We start from the raw sequence: 17,435 nt of genomic DNA, 5'->3' as shown, positions 1-17,435 counted from the left end.
AGTTTGAATGGAGCAAAACTGGAGGAAGTAAAGTGTTTTAGATATCTGAGAGTGGATATGGCAGCGGATGGAAGCGTAAGTGGATCATAGGGTGGGGGAGGGGGCGAAAATCCTGGGAGCCTTGAAGAATGTGTGGAAGTCGAGAACATTATCTCGGAAAGCAAAAATGGGTATGTTTGAAGGAATAGTGGTTCCAACAATGTTGTATGGTTGCGAGGCATGGGCTATGGATAGAGTTGTGCGCAGGAGGATGGATGTGCTGGAAATGAGATGTTTGAGGACAATGTGTGGTGTGAGGTGGTTTGATCGAGTAAGTAACGTAAGGGTAAGAGAGATGTGTGGAAATAAAAAGAGCGTGGTTGAGAGAGTAGAAGAGGGTGTTTTGAAATGGTTTGGGCACATGGAGAGAATGAGTGAGGAAAGATTGACCAAGAGGATATATGTGTCGGAGGTGGAGGGAACGAGGAGAAGTGGGGGACCAAATTGGAGGTGGAAAGATGGAGTGAAAAAGATTTTGTGTGATCGGGGCCTGAACACGCAGGAGGGTGAAAGGAGGGCAAGGAATATAGTGAAGTGGATCGATGTGGTATACCGCAGTTGACGTGCTGTCAGTGGATTGAATCAGGGCATGTGAAGCGTCTGGGGTAAACCATGGAAAGCTGTGTAGGTATGTATATTTGCGTGTGTGGACGTATGTATATACATGTGTATGGGGGTGGGTTGGGAGATTTCTTTCGTCTGTTTCCTTGCGCTACCTCGCAAACGCGGGAGACAGCGACAAAGTATAATAAAAAATAAAAATATATATATATATATATATATATATATATATATATATATATATATATATATATATATATATATTTTTTTTTATTTTTTATTAAATAAAAAATAAAAAAATAAAAATATATATATATATATATAAAATAAAAATAAAAAATAAATATATATATATATATATATATATATATATATATATATATATATATATATATATATATATATATATATATATATATATATTTTTATTTTTATATATATATATATATATATATATATATATATATATATATATATATATATATATATATATATATTTTTATTTTTTATTATATATATATATATATATATATATATATATATATATATTTTTATTTTTTATTATACTTTGTCGCTGTCTCCCGCGTTTGCGAGGTAGCGCAAGGAAACAGACGAAAGAAATGCCCAACCCACCCCCATACACATGTATATACATACGTCCACACACGCAAATATACATACCTACACAGCTTTCCATGGTTTACCCCAGACGCTTCACATGCCCTGATTCAATCCACTGACAGCACGTCAACCCCGGTATACCACATCGCTCCAATTCACTCTATTCCTTGCCCTCCTTTCACCCTCCTGCATGTTCAGGCCCCGATCACACAAAATCTTTTTCACTCCATCTTTCCACCTCCAATCTGGTCTCCCTCTTCTCCTCGTTCCCTCCACCTCCGACACATATATCCTCTTGGTCAATCTTTCCTCACTCATTCTCTCCATGTGCCCAAACCACTTCAAAACACCCTCTTCTGCTCTCTCAACCACGCTCTTTTTATTTCCACACATCTCTCTTACCCTTACGTTACTCGATCAAACCACCTCACACCACACATTGTCCTCAAACATCTCATTTCCAGCACATCCATCCTCCTGCGCACAACTCTATCCATAGCCCACGCCTCGCAACCATACAACATTGTTGGAACCACTATTCCTTCAAACATATCCATTTTTGCTTTCCGAGATAATGTTATTGACTTCCACACATTCTTCAAGGCCCCCAGAATTTTCGCCCCCTCCCCCACCCTATGATCCACTTCCGCTTCCATGGTTCCATCCGCTGCCAGATCCACTCCCAGATATCTAAAACACTTCACTTCCTCCAGTTTTTCTCCATTCAAACTCAACTCCCAATTGACTTGACCCTCAACCCTACTGTACCTAATAACCTTGCTCTTATTCACATTTACTCTTAACTTTCTTCTTCCACACACTTTACCAAACTCAGTCACCAGCTTCTGCAGTTTCTCACATGAATCAGCCACCAGCGCTGTATCATCAGCGAACAACAACTGACTCACTTCCCAAGCTCTCTCATCCCCAACAGACTTCATACTTGCCCCTCTTTCCAAAACTCTTGCATTTACCTCCCTAACAACCCCATCCATAAACAAATTAAACAACATTGGAGACATCACACACCCCTGCCGCAAACCTACATTCACTGAGAACCAATCACTTTCCTCTCTTCCTACACGTACACATGCCTTACATCCTCGATAAAAACTTTTCACTGCTTCTAACAACTTGCCTCCCACACCATATATTCTTAATACCTTCCACAGAGCATCTCTATCAACTCTATCATATGCCTTCTCCAGATCCATAAATGCTACATACAAATCCATTTGCTTTTCTAAGTATTTCTCACATACATTCTTCAAAGCAAACACCTGATCCACGCATCCTCTACCACTTCTGAAACCACACTGCTCTTCCCCAATCTGATGCTCTGTACATGCCTTCACCCTCTCAATCAATACCCTCCCATATAATTTACCAGGAATACTCAACAAACTTATACCTCTGTAATTTGAGCACTCACTCTTATCCCCTTTGCCTTTGTACAATGGCACTATGCACGCATTCCGCCAATCCTCAGGCACCTCACCATGAGTCATACATACATTAAATAACCTTACCAACCAGTCAACAATACAGTCACCCCCTTTTTTAATAAATTCCACTGCAATACCATCCAAACCTGCTGCCTTGCCGGCTTTCATCTTCCGCAAAGCTTTCACTACCTTTTCTCTGTTTACCAAATCATTTTCCCTAACCCTCTCACTTTGCACACCACATCGACCAAAACACCCTATATCTGCCACTCTATCATATATATATATATATATATATATATATATATATATATATATATATATATATATATATATATGTGGCAATGGGAATAAATAAAAGCAGACAGTATGAATTATGTACATGTGTATATATGTATATGTCTGTGTGTGTATATATATGTGTACATTGAGATGTATAGGTATGTATATTTGTGTGTGTGGACGTGTATGTATATACATGTGTATGGTGGTGGGTTGGGCCATTTCTTTTGTCTGTTTCCTTGCACTACCTTGCAAACGCGGGAGACAGCGACAAAGCAAAATAAAATGATTTTATTTATTTTGCTTTGTCGCTGTCTCCCGCATTTGCAAGGTAGCGCAAAGAAACAGACGAAAGAAATGGCCCAGCCCACCCACATACACGTGTATACATACACGTCCACACACGCAAATATACATACTCATACATCTCAATGTACACATATATATATATATATATACACACAAAGACACCTACATATATACACATGCACACAATTCACACTCTGCCTTTATTCATTCCCATCACCACCTCGCCACACATGGAATAACATCCCCCTCCCCCCTCATGTGTGCGAGGTAGCGCTAGGAAAAGACAACAAAGGCCACATTCGTTCACACTCAGTCTCTAGCTGTCATGCAATAATGCACCGAAACCACAGCTCCCTTTCCACATCCAGGCCCCAGAGAACTTTCCATGGTTTACCCCAGACGCTTCACATGCCCTGGTTCAATCCATTGACAGCACGTCGACCCCGGTATACCACATCGTTCCAATTCACTCTATTCCTTGCACGCCTTTCACCCTCCCGCATGTTCAGGCCCCGATCACTCAAAATCTTTTTCACTCCATCTTTCCACCTCCAATCTGGTCTCCCACTTCTCCTCATTCCCTCCATCTCTGACACATATATCCTCCTGGTCAATCTCTCCTCACTCATTCTCTCCATGTGACCATACCATTTCAAAACACCACTCTTCTGCTCTCTCAACGACATTCTTTTTATTACCTCACATCTCTCTTACCCTTTCAATACTTACTCGATCAAACCACCTAACACCACATACCGTACTCAAACATCTCATTTCCAACACATCCACCCTCCTGCGCACAACTCTATCCATAGCCCACGCCTCGCAACATTGTTGGAACCACTATTCCTTCAAACATAGCCATTTTTGCTTTCCGAGATAATGTTCTTGTCTTCCACACATTCTTCAACACTCCCAGAACCTTTGCCCCCTCCCCCACCCTGTGACTCACTTCTTCTTCCATGGTTCGTTCCACTGTTAAATCCACTCCCAGATATCTAATACACTTCACTTCCTCAATTTTTTTTCCATTCAAACTTACCTCCCAATTGACTTGTCCCTCAACCCTACTGTACCTAATAACCTTGCTCTTATTCACATTTACTCTCAGCTTTCTTCTTTCACACACTTTACTAAACTCAGTCACCAGCTTCTGCAGTTTCTCACCTGAATCAGCCACCAGCGCTGTATCATCAGGGAAGAACAATCTCTATTTTTACACAGTAAAAATTTTCTTTCACCCTACCAATAAGAAATATTGAATCAAACTATACAGATTATCTGGGGAAAACAAAATTCTGGGCCTGTTAAAATAGATGTTTTAAAGGTACATCTTTCACTTTCCCAAGTTTTCTCTTGGGAATGGTTAACACGTGTGAAGTATGGTATCACACAAAAAAAGTGAATGACATTTGATACAAAAATAAAGCAATAAATTATGATATGACCTGATGAGCTGACTGAAAGATCTACTCGAGGTCACAATGTGATCATCTGCTAAATTTTACCCACATGCTCCATCTATGATGTCAGACTGCCAAACTTTCTCCACTCAGTTGCCATGTGATTTTGTTGTCCAACCCTCCTTGGGATTTTCTTGGCCTTAACAACACACTTTTGGCAGCCTAAAAGGTGATTCTTAAGCTGTACCCATGCCAAAAGAGAATCTATTTTGCAGGACAATGCCTGAGGTTACCAGCTGTACAATGAATATGTAAAATTTTTTCTCTAAAGATGACCCTCTTTGGGTTTCTTCTCTTTCTGATATCTTACCATGGATTAATTTTTCTTGGGCTACAAATTTTTGTGATATATAATATTCTGGCAAATAACTACTGGCAAAAGTCCTGTTGGACTCAATGAAACCATTCCATCTTACAGTTTTTCCTAAAAACCTTGTCACATTATGGTATTGCAAAATAATAATGATAAGTCATTAGCTGTGGAATACTTTCTCAAGTTGTGAGACACAGTAAAACCCTGGTTGTCTGACTTCAAATGGCTCTCCCAACCAAGTACAAAAATTCTTGCCTCTGAACTTGGAAAAATGACTTAGAAATAAAGTTTTACAGCAATGAATGACCTGAGGGGTAAAAAAAAATATATATATACAATCACTCCACCTGCCTCATCACTCTCACTTCAGCCATTTCCAAAATTCTGAAAACTTTCCTTAACTCTTTTCTTAAACATGTGGATTACCTTCCCTCAGATCAATAATATGGCTGATGCAGTGTAAGGTGTTCTAGCAATCTTTCCCATGTCAGCCAACTTTAGTCCTCCTTTCATAGGATTTTGATGCATCTGTCATGGTGTGGCAAAAGTCTTTGATTACTAAACTTTCCTCCTTTTGTATTTTCTGCTTCTCCCTCTCTTTTAATACACAGTTTATATTCCAATTGTTCCATCACAGTGATTGTTGATGCCCTACAGGGTTCTGTTCCATCACTCTCTTTTTTTTTTCCTCTCCCCATAAATGATCTTTCACACTCTCAACTTATCTAATAAACTGATAATTCCATACCAAGTATTTCAACTTACCATCACTTCTTTCCACCCACTCCCAATCTGATATCCATTCCTTTTCTGGTACTAAATGTATTTCCTATGTTGCATTACACCATGGGGAAGCATTAACCTTTTTAAATTCAGGTGCAAATGTGAAAGCTCTACCAATATCTCTTTCTAAACCTCACTCATTTCCTTCTATGGTATTCAGTTACAGAACATTACAATTCAACCTTGCATAAGCATATGTTGGGCACAATCTTACCTACCTATCTATCTCTCTATATCTCTGATGCTGCCCATTCCCTTTTTGGAACTCCTTCAAGGGGGTGACTGTTTAACTCCAACTGGAGTACAAGCATAACTGTATCCTTCACTCTATTCTAAAAATCCTACATAATGAGCTGGGCAAAATCTGCTTACCAAGAGCTGGGGATGTTGCACCAGTGTTGCATTCACTCTTCTTGTATGCAACTGTTCTACATCTTTTTCAACCTCTCTCTTAGCTAGAACAGACTCAAAGGCCTTCTGCCCTATAAATCCTTTCTCTACTTTGGTCCCCTACTAAATTGAGAAGTCTCACATGGTCTGTTTATGTCCTCACATGAGGATCTGATGGTTCCTGCCCTCGTCTGAATACCTAACTGATGCTTGACTTAACATTTATCCATAAATATCATTAGCATTTTCCTTAAGAAAAAAAAAGTCTGTCATCAACATATCATCACAGACAGTGCATGTAAATCAAACACTTGAGGTGCTAACACTTATACATACCTGCAATAATATGATACATATAACAAATTGGAAGAGAGATGAATAACATAAAAATTTTATACATCATACTTTTAAAATCATCCCTGGGGACAGGGGAGAAAGAATACTTCCCCCGTATTCCCTGCATATCGTAGAAGGCGACTAAAAGGGAGGAAGTGGGGGGCTGGAAATCCTCCCCTCCCATTTCTAATTTTCCAAAAGAAGAAGCAGTGAAGGGGGCCAAGTGAGGATACTCCCTCTAAGGCTCAGTCCTCTGTTCTTAGCGCTACCTCGCAAATGCAGGAAATATGAATACGTATGAAAATAAAACTTTTGAAATGAAGTACATTATGAAGAGACATACGTGTTAAGTCGACAAATTTAAAACTGGAACTGAATAAAATATATCTAGGCAATTTTTGGCAATGAAAAACAAAACTTAATGAGATGCATGGACTGTAAGTTTTATTTCAGTTATCTGTCTACATTGGCCTTCAGGAATTCCATTATAGTCATACAAAATGAATAATTGTAAATTAATTTAATAACAGTTTCTTGCACAGCATTTTCACACATGGAGTAATCACATGCATAAAATTACATGATGTTTTTCATAAGCTCTCATTCTCTCCTCATGTAAAATATCAAACAGAGACAATTCTAGTTTTAGAATAAAGAGACAATTTACTGCAGTTTTACTCCATGTGTTTTTAGTGACAATCATTTCTCTATTTAATCATGTATATAAAGTTCTGAATGTATGACAAGTAAATAAATGAGTGTAGTGTGCTTAAACATGTACAGTACTGTACTTAGGTGTATATTCACGAGAAATAGAGGCAGGAAAAAGCCCACAATTACTGTGCTCTAGCCTTCCATCCTCCTTAATGCAGTCCAATCAGAACCCTACCATACCAAAAAAGAGGAAACAATACTACTTTTTTGGATTTTTCTTTATTTGCAGGTAATATACATATACTCTCACAATTTTTTTCATACTGGGTGGAGCATAAAGAAGAAAAAAAAATGAAAATTTAAGTTAACTTGACTGCTGTCACCTATCTTCAACCTTCATTTTTTTGTGTGCCACGATATCTCTTCCCTTCCTCTGTTCTACAGGTTTTATTGATGCCTCCACTCTCTTACTCTATCTGCATGTGCCCTAATCCCCATAACCACGGCTACTTGCACACATGTAGCAACTTCTTCCCACAGTTTCTGCATGGAGACTATCCACATGAGGAGTGACAATTGAGATATCTCCACCCTTCCTCACACAGTAAATCTGAAACCTCTTCTATCTTTTGTTTTTTCATCTTACAACTTTCCCAACTTTAACCCTTAGGGTGCTATAAAGTCCATAACAGCATGTGAAAAAAGTGTTCTCCTCACACAATGTCTTTTGTATGATATATCATTGAAAAAATGCCTATTACAGCATTACATTTTCATGTGTTGGTATGGGAGGGTGTTTAGTGAACAGAAAAGTGCCTAGGTTGCCAGTATGGATGCTCCTTATCTAAGTAGGTATGTCATAATAATGATTTGTTTCCAGGACTGATTTCATTTTACATACACTGTACCTAATCACATTATACATTCTAGTTTTTTCCAAGCATATTCGACACTACACATACATATCATTTAAGTATTTTGACATACTGCTACCATTACATATTCTCTATCATCATATACATTATCTAAGTATTTACAAAGGCAGAACTTTTCTGAAAAAAAAATCTCTTAACAAAAATATAAACACTAATATTATAGAAAGTGTTTCATACATTCTCAAAATGACTATAATAAAGGGCATGTAATTCAGGAATCACAGCAAGTTGACATATATATGTTACCATTTCTCTTCCAATCTCTGATATCTGCTTCAGGATTTTTTTCTACTATTGAAAAAATTAAAGTTCAGTGAACTCTAAAAATAGATTTGTCAGTGCTAAAGAAATTTTCAATTCCTAATCATAATCACAGCATTCTTTAGCTTTGAGACTGCACTTCAACCAGTTGCAGGAAAATAATGGAATCCTTTGGATTGAGAAGTTCCTTGATGAGACTGTACTCCAACTCATCTTTTAACAATGGTACAATCTCAATGGAGGTGACTTTTCACTTGCAGCATAATCGCATGAAAGCAATGTTTGTTAATGCCCGCTATAAAGATATCACCTACACTCTTAGGTATGTTTCTGAAGTTGATTATCAAGTTTTCATTCATATATTCATGAATAATGTAACAGGAAACTTTTGATACCAAAGAAATAATACTTCTGAAGACAAGCTTACTGTACTATAAGATATAAATTGAATTGGGATTAAAATCAACCTAGATGATAAGCATATGGAAAACTGAATCAAAAAGAAATAAGTTTGCTATTCATTCAAAATAAAGAAAGTGACAGTCTGTAATGCCACTTCATACAGATACAATTGTTAAGTAAAATGACTAATGGCAACCTCTTTCTCACGTCGCAATACAAATTTTACAATTGTAGAATGAAGACCTGCTGGTTAAGTTTCAATACAGATACATCAGCCAAATACTAAACTTTTCAAGGCATAATTTCATGAATACTTTATTCCTGAAAACTGTGTTCTACTAAGGGTAGAGAAAAATTAAAATCTTACAAGACTGGACAGCACTTGAAAGTGTAGTGCATTTAAATACTATACGCTGTTTCAAACGACTTCTGAAATTTGACGTAGCCTCCTTCTGCTGACTTAAGCCTCAAATAATTTTCTTAAGGCTCTGGCCCTCATTTGAAATCCCTGCTACTGTCTGATTCTACCAATAATCCATGAATGTCATGAGCATTCTCCTGCCATAGCTTAAAAACAATTATAAACATTAGTCACCCATAATACATCCTGCGAGATGCAAGTATCACGAAATGGCATGATGCTACAAATGAGTGCCCATGGTTATATGATACACAGGGTGACTGGGAGAAAGTGATGAAGAGGAGAGCTTATGTATCTTATATTTTTCAAATGAAGCGGGAAAAGACTTTCTTCAATCATTTCTACATTTTTAGTGAGAACAATTTATATCTATCCAATACGAATTTCAAGGAATTCCAGTGCAAGACCTAGAAAATACATGTTTTGATACTGAAGAGTATACGAAAATGTGAAATTAGTTATTGCATGTTTTGGTGGATTACTGACCTTTCAGGGCATTCTCCTTGAAAACTAATTAAGCAGCAAAAAGTGTTATGATGTACCTGAAACTTCTAAAATGATACATTTCATCAATATCTTATTCTCATAAACAACCTCACTCAACTAAATAAGGTGAGGCACATCAAATTTCACTCTACATACTAAGTAGTTAGACTGGGTTTCTTGGGTTGTTAGTGATATCTAAGGTTCCTGTTGATTTGTTAGTTTAGGAAAGCTTGAATTTTAGCTCTGTAACACCGAAAACTACAATCTTTTTTTTTTTTTTTGGCTGTCGCTGTCTCCCGCGTTTGCAAGGTAGCGCAAGGAAACAGACGAAAGAAATGGCCCAACCCACCCCCATACACATGTATATACATACGTCCACACACGCAAATATACATACCTACACAGCTTTCCATGGTTTACCCCAGATGCTTCACATGCCCTGATTCAATCCACTGACAGCACGTCTACCCCGGTATACCACATCGATCCAATTCACTCTATTCCTTGCCCTCCTTTCACCCTCCTGCATGTTCAGGCCCCGATCACACAAAATCTTTTTCACTCCATCTTTCCACCTCCAATTTGGTCTCCCACTTCTCCTCGTTCCCTCCATCTCCGACACATATATCCTCTTGGTCAATCTTTCCTCACTCATTCTCTCCATGTGCCCAAACCATTTCAAAACACCCTCTTCTGCTCTCTCAACCACGCTCTTTTTATTTCCACACATCTCTCTTACCCTTACGTTACTTACTCGATCAAACCACCTCACACCACACATTGTCCTCAAACATCTCATTTCCAGCACATCCATCCTCCTGCGCACAACTCTATCCATAGCCCATGCCTCGCAACCATACAACATTGTTGGAACCACTATTCCTTCAAACATACCCATTTTTGCTTTCCGAGATAATGTTCTCGACTTCCACAAATTCTTCAAGGCTCCCAGGATTTTTGACCCCTCCCCCACCCTATGATCCACTTCCGCTTCCATGGTTCCATCCGCTGCCAGATCCACTCCCAGATATCTAAAACACTTTACTTCCTCCAGTTTTTCTCCATTCAAACTTACCTCCCAATTGACTTGACCCTCAACCCTACTGTACCTAATTACCTTGCTCTTATTCACATTTACTCTTAACTTTCTTCTTTCACACACTTTACCAAACTCAGTCACCAGCTTCTGCCGTTTCTCACATGAATCAGCCACCAGCGCTGTATCATCAGCGAACAACAACTGACTCACTTCCCAAGCTCTCTCATCCCCAACAGACTTCATACTTGCCCCTCTTTCCAAAACTCTTGCATTCACCTCCCTAACAACCCCATCCATAAACAAATTAAACAACCAAGGAGACATCACACATCCCTGCCGCAAACCTACATTCACTGAGAACCAATCATCTTCCTCTCTTCCTACACGTACACATGCCTTACATCCTCGATAAAAACTTTTCACTGCTTCTAACAACTACAATAAATTACATTAAACTTAAACATTTCTAAAGGTGGACATGAGATATAACAATCCTAATAAGACTGATTTCCCTACACAATGGGAAAGGCTTTGATGCAGAATAAAACTGTAAAGAACAACTAATTGCATAAAAACACTACAGGAACTTAACCTATCTTCAACCCTAAACAGCAGTGCTCCCACTGTGTTCAAACCATACAAAAAACACTTTCCCAAAAAGAATGCCAATATCATAAAAAGAAATACCTATAAATTTTGTACATTTCCTCCACGTTGGTGCGATAGGATTAAGTGGACTGGGAGGGCCTATACTAGAATCATGAATATTCCTTACCTGTGTTAGGAGGGCCTATACTAGAATCATGAATAATCCTTACCTGTGTAATTGTGTGTATTTTTGAGTTTCTTCCAAGCATAACTACATTCTATATACAATAAATCATACTACAGAATGTAGGAACTATTTCATGGAGTGATTTTCTTGTGCATATTTTATGTATTTTCTACACATTTTAACGCATTACACAGACAGAACTTTCTTTAAATGAATAAACGAACAAATAAGTATATTTGTAACGAATATATCAACACTAACATCAACAATTTATCTGAACTTCCTTTACATAAATACATGAACAAATAAATTTATTTGTAACAAACACATTAACACTCACATCACCAATTTATCCGTTTTCTGAAACTAACTACAGCAATGAAAGCATATATCTGGAACCACCCCCAGAGGACACATGCATTCTTCTTCTTGTTCTTGGGAGACTGAGATTTGAGACTCTTTTTCCTAGCTGTAGTGGTAGGCTGCTAGTGACATCCATGAACAATTATCAAAAGCGAAAATCAGTTAGATTCTGAAGGAAGAATTATATCATGTGACAATATGAGCAGTTCTATAAGGGTCATTAAATGATAGAGATTTTGAGTCACCCTACCCTTGCCATACCTAACTTAGCCTATGAAAGTTACATCTACCCTACTACAAATTTAGCAGTTAAGTCACTGTATGTGTAATATATTTAACTTACGTACTGGGTATTGCAAATCTCGACGACAAAGAGCACAATATGGTGGAAAATACTCTTCACTGTTTACATACATATTAAAACTAGCTTTTTTTTTTTTTGGAAAACTAATGCAGCTCTTACAGAATAAAAGGAAAGTTGCAATGTTTATTTGGAGTATCATAATCTCTTCAACAATACTAAATAAGGTGATACGCATAATGTATAAATTTCAAGGAAATTGTGGGGATGATTTAACCTCTTTTTTTCTAACATTCTTTTTTACCCTTCCCTGAACATTCAAGATTCTTATACTTATATAGATGTTCTTTTCATCCTCACAGAAAGAGATATAAACTGCATAAATGTAACTTAGCTTTGTAACACCCATGAAGAAGTTGCTACTACTGATACCAGACATTAAATGAGCTATGCTAAAGGGTAAAGCTGGAGGCTTTAAATTTACCCACCTTGGGTGACCTGATCACAACCTTAGGTATTTAAAAGCAGATATACAAAGTGGACAGAGGACAGTTCTTTGAGAGGTGAAGGAACAGAACAACCAGAGAACATAACATGACATTAAGCAGGATACTTTTAAGTAAGGATGTAGAGATACTTTTATAGTAAAAATGTAGCGGATGAATGAGACATTAACAGACAACTAAGTTTAAGCAGATACTATACATAAATTCAAAAGGTTGTGTGACGATACAAAGTTCAAGTGATGGGCCCCCACAAGTGTAAAATTCCTATCCCGTACCATACAAATAGGTAATTACAGTTCAGATGTCATTTCTTTTTTTTAATGTTGGGGGCTCCAGTCAAGTACAAAAAGTCCAAATCAAGGCTAGGTCTTATCTGAAATATAAAGGTCAATAAAATGGAAAAAGAAATGACAAGGGAAATTGCTTACGAATACTGGAGAGAGAGAGAGAGAGAGAGAGAGAGAGAGAGAGAGAGAGAGAGTCTTTAAAGATGTACTAGGTTATAATTATCGGGAAACACATGAGAGGGTTTAACTAGGTTATAGTTATTGGGAAACACATGAGAGGGTAAAGTTATAGTTATTGGGATAGACGAGGGTAAAAAGTTCTTAATATTCATTTTTGCCACCTCACATACATTTTCATTTCATTCCTTCATACACTTTCTTAGCACCTTTATCAGTAATGTTTATAAAGATACTGTATACATATCTGAAGAAACTAGCAAGTGTGGCAACACTGACATAAACTACCCACTTCAATCATCTATTGTGCCTGCAAGGAAATTTTGAATGATCGTCCATGTCTAAACATTTCAGACCTACACATGCCCCTACTCCCCCTCTCCCTAACCCAGTCCAGAATGTAGCCTTTAAACTGTGGTGGGAATTCTTTGTTTGTATATGGATGTTGATAACACTGACATAAACTACCCACTTCAATCATCTATTGTGCCTGCAAGGAAATTGTGAATGATTGTCTATGTCTAAACATTTCAGACCTACACATGCCCCTACTCCACCTCTCCTTAACCCAGTCCAGAATGTAGCCTTTAAACTGTGGTGGGAATTCCTTGTTTGTATATGGATGTTGATTATATGGCAAACATCTTCGTTTGTCAATGTTACAAGGAAAATTAGGTACCAGTAACATGTTTGTATAATAACAAGAGAATCTATAAAAACCTCACCTAGTAGCATTAATGGCAGCAGAAATATTCCATCATCATCTACATGTCCTGATGGGATCACATGGCCACTCACAGTGATATCCATACATGGCATCTGGTGCAGCTTTGGCAGTGTATTTTCAAGAGTGTGACTAGTACATTCCACCAGAATATTGTACATCATAATAAATCTTGACTGCTAAGGAGTATATGTAAAGTTTTCATAGGTTCTGTTGATTCGTTTTTATGTACTTAAATTAACCATGCAGTATTCGCATGAGGAAAAATAAGTTTAGCTCTGCATTACTATTAGCTGGGAATATTGAGCAGTCTTGTTTTGCAATATCTGTGTTTATGTAACTGAGCAATGGTTGCAGGGTGAGAGTTGGGGCAAAATATCTAATCAAACTATACAAGGCAACAATGGGGAGGGTTATGTATATAAGGAAAAATGTGGGGTCTCAATATATAAGTAGGTAAAACACTTGAAAAAATTAACAGAACCTTCTGAACTCTAATAAAAGGAGTGTGGTTGAGGGAGCAGAAGAGGGTGTACTGAAATGGTTTGGTCACATGGAGAGAATGAGTGAGGAAAGATTGACAAATAGGATATATGTGTCAGAGGTGGAGGGAACAAGAAGTGTGGGAGACCAAATTGGAGATGGAAGGATGGAGTGAAAAAGATTTTGAGCGATCAGGGCCTGAACATGCAGGAGGGTGAAAGGTGTGCATGGAATAGAATAATTGGAACAATATGGTATACTGGGGTCAATGTGTTGTAAATGGATTGAACCAGGGCATGTGAAGCATCTGGGGTAAACCATGAAAAGTTTTGTGGGGCCTGGATGTGGAAAGGGAGCTGTGGTTTTGGTGCATTATACATGACAGCTAGAGACTGAACGAGAACGAATGTAGCCTTTGTTGTCTTGTCCTAGTGCTACATCGCACGCGTGCAGGGAAGTGTCATTTCATGAGTGGCAGGGTGGTGATGGGAATGAATAAAGGCAGCAAGTATGAATTATGTACATGTGCATACATGTATAAGTCTGTATATGTATATATATATGTATACATTGAAATGTATGGGTATGTATATGTGCGTGTGTGGCTGTGCATGTCTATACATGTGTATGTGGGTGGGTTGGGCCATTCTTTCATCTGTTTCCTTGCGCTACCTCGCTAACGCGGGAGACAGCAACAAATTATAATATAAATAAATAAATAAAATGAAACTCTAACCTTGAATCTAAAATGTATAATCAAAATACAGAGGTCCCTTGCCGACCACTGGGGTTACATTCCTGGAAGACCCCAAGGTTGGCAAAACTGCGGTTGGGAAGGTAGTACTCTTTGAGAAATGGGATGTTTGGGGCAGTGACCCCTGAGATAAAGGGTTAAAAATAACATGCCTATGCTACCTCAGTATAAAGAAATGTGAAAAGTTGTAATGTAATAATATGAAGGTGGTGCATCACCAATGATGCCGCCCCTAGCCAGCTTGGGTCACACGAAAGGCAACACCAAAGCTTGTAATAGCAATACAACCTGGTTACGACACTTCCTATCTTTCCCCTGAAATCTCTGTCTGCCAGGATGAGTTAAAAGCAGCCCACAGGTACTTTACACTTGCCTAACACGTGGATAAAATTCTGATGGTGCTATGGAAAACACTGGATACTGATAATGTAATGCAGCGGTTGGTAAAATGGTATTAGTCAAAATGTGTATACTCAAAACCATGGCAGGGAAGGGATCTATTTATACCATCAATTATTAAATTGGTCTGTTACCCAGGATCGCATGCCCATTCATACCCTCACCTATGTGCTAACTTTTGGCAGTATTTGTGCAGCTCTCAATCCTGTCTGTGAGTGACGTAGTTTGAATAAAATATCGAATATCAAGATAAATCTCAATTGCTAAGGAAGTTAGGTAAGGTTTTCATAGCGTCTCATGAATTTTTACAAGATTATAATTTATACATTATTTCACCCCATATTTACCATGATTTTTTATTTTCCAAAAGAAGGAACAGAGAATTGGGCCAGGTGAGGGTATTCCCTCAAAGGCCCAGTCCTCTGTTCTTAACGCTACCTCGCTAATGCGGGAAATGGCGAAGTTTGAAAAAAAAAGAAAAAAAATTTACCATGATTTACATAACCCTCCCAACTGCTATCTTATGTATCATTCTGTAGACATCAATGGACCAATTTGTGCTCTACAACAAAGTTAACCTTAAAAACTTAGCTATAACTACAAAACAAAATCAGAACTAGAAACTAAACTAGACTTTTGTCCCGAACTCTTACATTAACACCCCACACTTTCCCTGATGTACAACTACCACTTCATCAACTATCGTTCAGTGCGAAACATAAGACATCATCTCTCCACGAGTACTTTTGCGGTCACAATGGACTTTATATAAAGCGCCTAAAACATTAAAGCATCCATCCCTAAAGCTAGTACAAATCTTAAGAGCTGAAATAGACTTCGACAACTCAGGTTACAGGAGAGAGCAGCACATTTCACATATTTACCCTCATCTTTCTCCAAGAATTTCCTAACAACTTCACAACCCTCTTTACTTTGAGAATACTCAATTATTTCATGATCATCAACCCCTCCCTCCTCCCCCAGGACTAAAAAGGAACCTTACTAACTAAGGGGCATCCAGTGATTTGAGACCCAAGTTTCACATCCAAAATCCACCTTACGTCTGGGGTTGCCCCTTGAAGGGGGGGGGAGGAGGGGGGAAGGGAGAGTGGGGTGGGTGGACCTAATAACATGACAGCGTTCACCATAACCGTAACATTGAACAGACAGATTAGGAGGTTGTGATATAGAGGGAGAAACCCTCAATTTATCATCCCCATACTCCTGTCGCCGAAAGGGGGGGTGGGCGGCCCCGCATTCCACCACTACTAGCCCCTCCCCCCGACTCGGCGGCGTCAACTTGTTTACAAACTTACCCTAGCCACACCCCTTTAGTGGGGGGGGGGGGGTTCCTCCTCGGTGTCATATGTGGCTACGCAAGGTGGGGGTTGCATTATTATTAAACAACAACAGCCGTAGCCAACAACACCTGAGGGAACAGATGAAGTTTTGACTATGTTCTTACCAGAGATCACGAGGGCCTCGTTCGGCCCGCAAGTTACGAATCCCCAGACCATTTCGCTAACGTGAGTCTCTCCGTCGCTCGCTCGTGTGGACACAGGCGTCTACTTCGATTGTGAGTATAGACGTCGAGGGGCGCCTGAGCCCCCTGTAGATCGATGGGGGGGTGGGGGAATGTTATGTCGAATCTAATCCTCCTTCGCCTTAGGGGAAGGGGGAATCCCTCCTCCGTAAAGCAACGGAAAAGGATTAGAACTCTATTCTAGTAGTACTGAGGAGGATTCGAAACAAGTTCACGCATCTATATATAATAGCAGACGTCTTTTTTTTTTTTTCTGTAGTTGATACGCCACTATTACTTCACACCACGTTCCCCCAGCCTATTTCATATCTCTTGAGACTCTATCATAGCTATGCAAATGGAGATAACCTTTTTCTTATATAAAGCTCAAGTTGTTAATACTC

At 38.6% G+C, this 17,435-nt stretch overlaps 1 protein-coding gene across 8 annotated transcripts in view; it reads right to left on the bottom strand.

Moving 5' to 3' along the window:
- Flo1 (flotillin-1) overlaps window positions 1-17,125 on the bottom strand; it is a 235,098-nt gene extending 217,973 nt beyond the window's left edge. For 2 of the 8 annotated variants that reach the window (XM_071663590.1, XM_071663594.1), the window contains exon 1: window positions 16,975-17,125. In XM_071663590.1, coding sequence (XP_071519691.1) covers window positions 16,975-17,026 — 52 coding nt within the window. In that variant the 5' untranslated portion in view covers window positions 17,027-17,125. The remainder of the gene's footprint in view (window positions 1-16,974) is intronic. The other 6 variants (XM_071663595.1, XM_071663593.1, XM_071663589.1 and 3 more) reach the window with 5 other exon arrangements.
- Window positions 17,126-17,435: the final 310 nt, after the last annotated feature.

Source organism: Panulirus ornatus, chromosome 7 (assembly GCF_036320965.1).
Source record: "Panulirus ornatus isolate Po-2019 chromosome 7, ASM3632096v1, whole genome shotgun sequence".
In the NCBI taxonomy this organism is placed as follows: domain Eukaryota; kingdom Metazoa; phylum Arthropoda; class Malacostraca; order Decapoda; family Palinuridae; genus Panulirus; species Panulirus ornatus.
The sequence above is the reverse complement of the archived record's forward strand: the minus strand, read 5'-3'. Positions and strand labels throughout refer to the sequence as shown.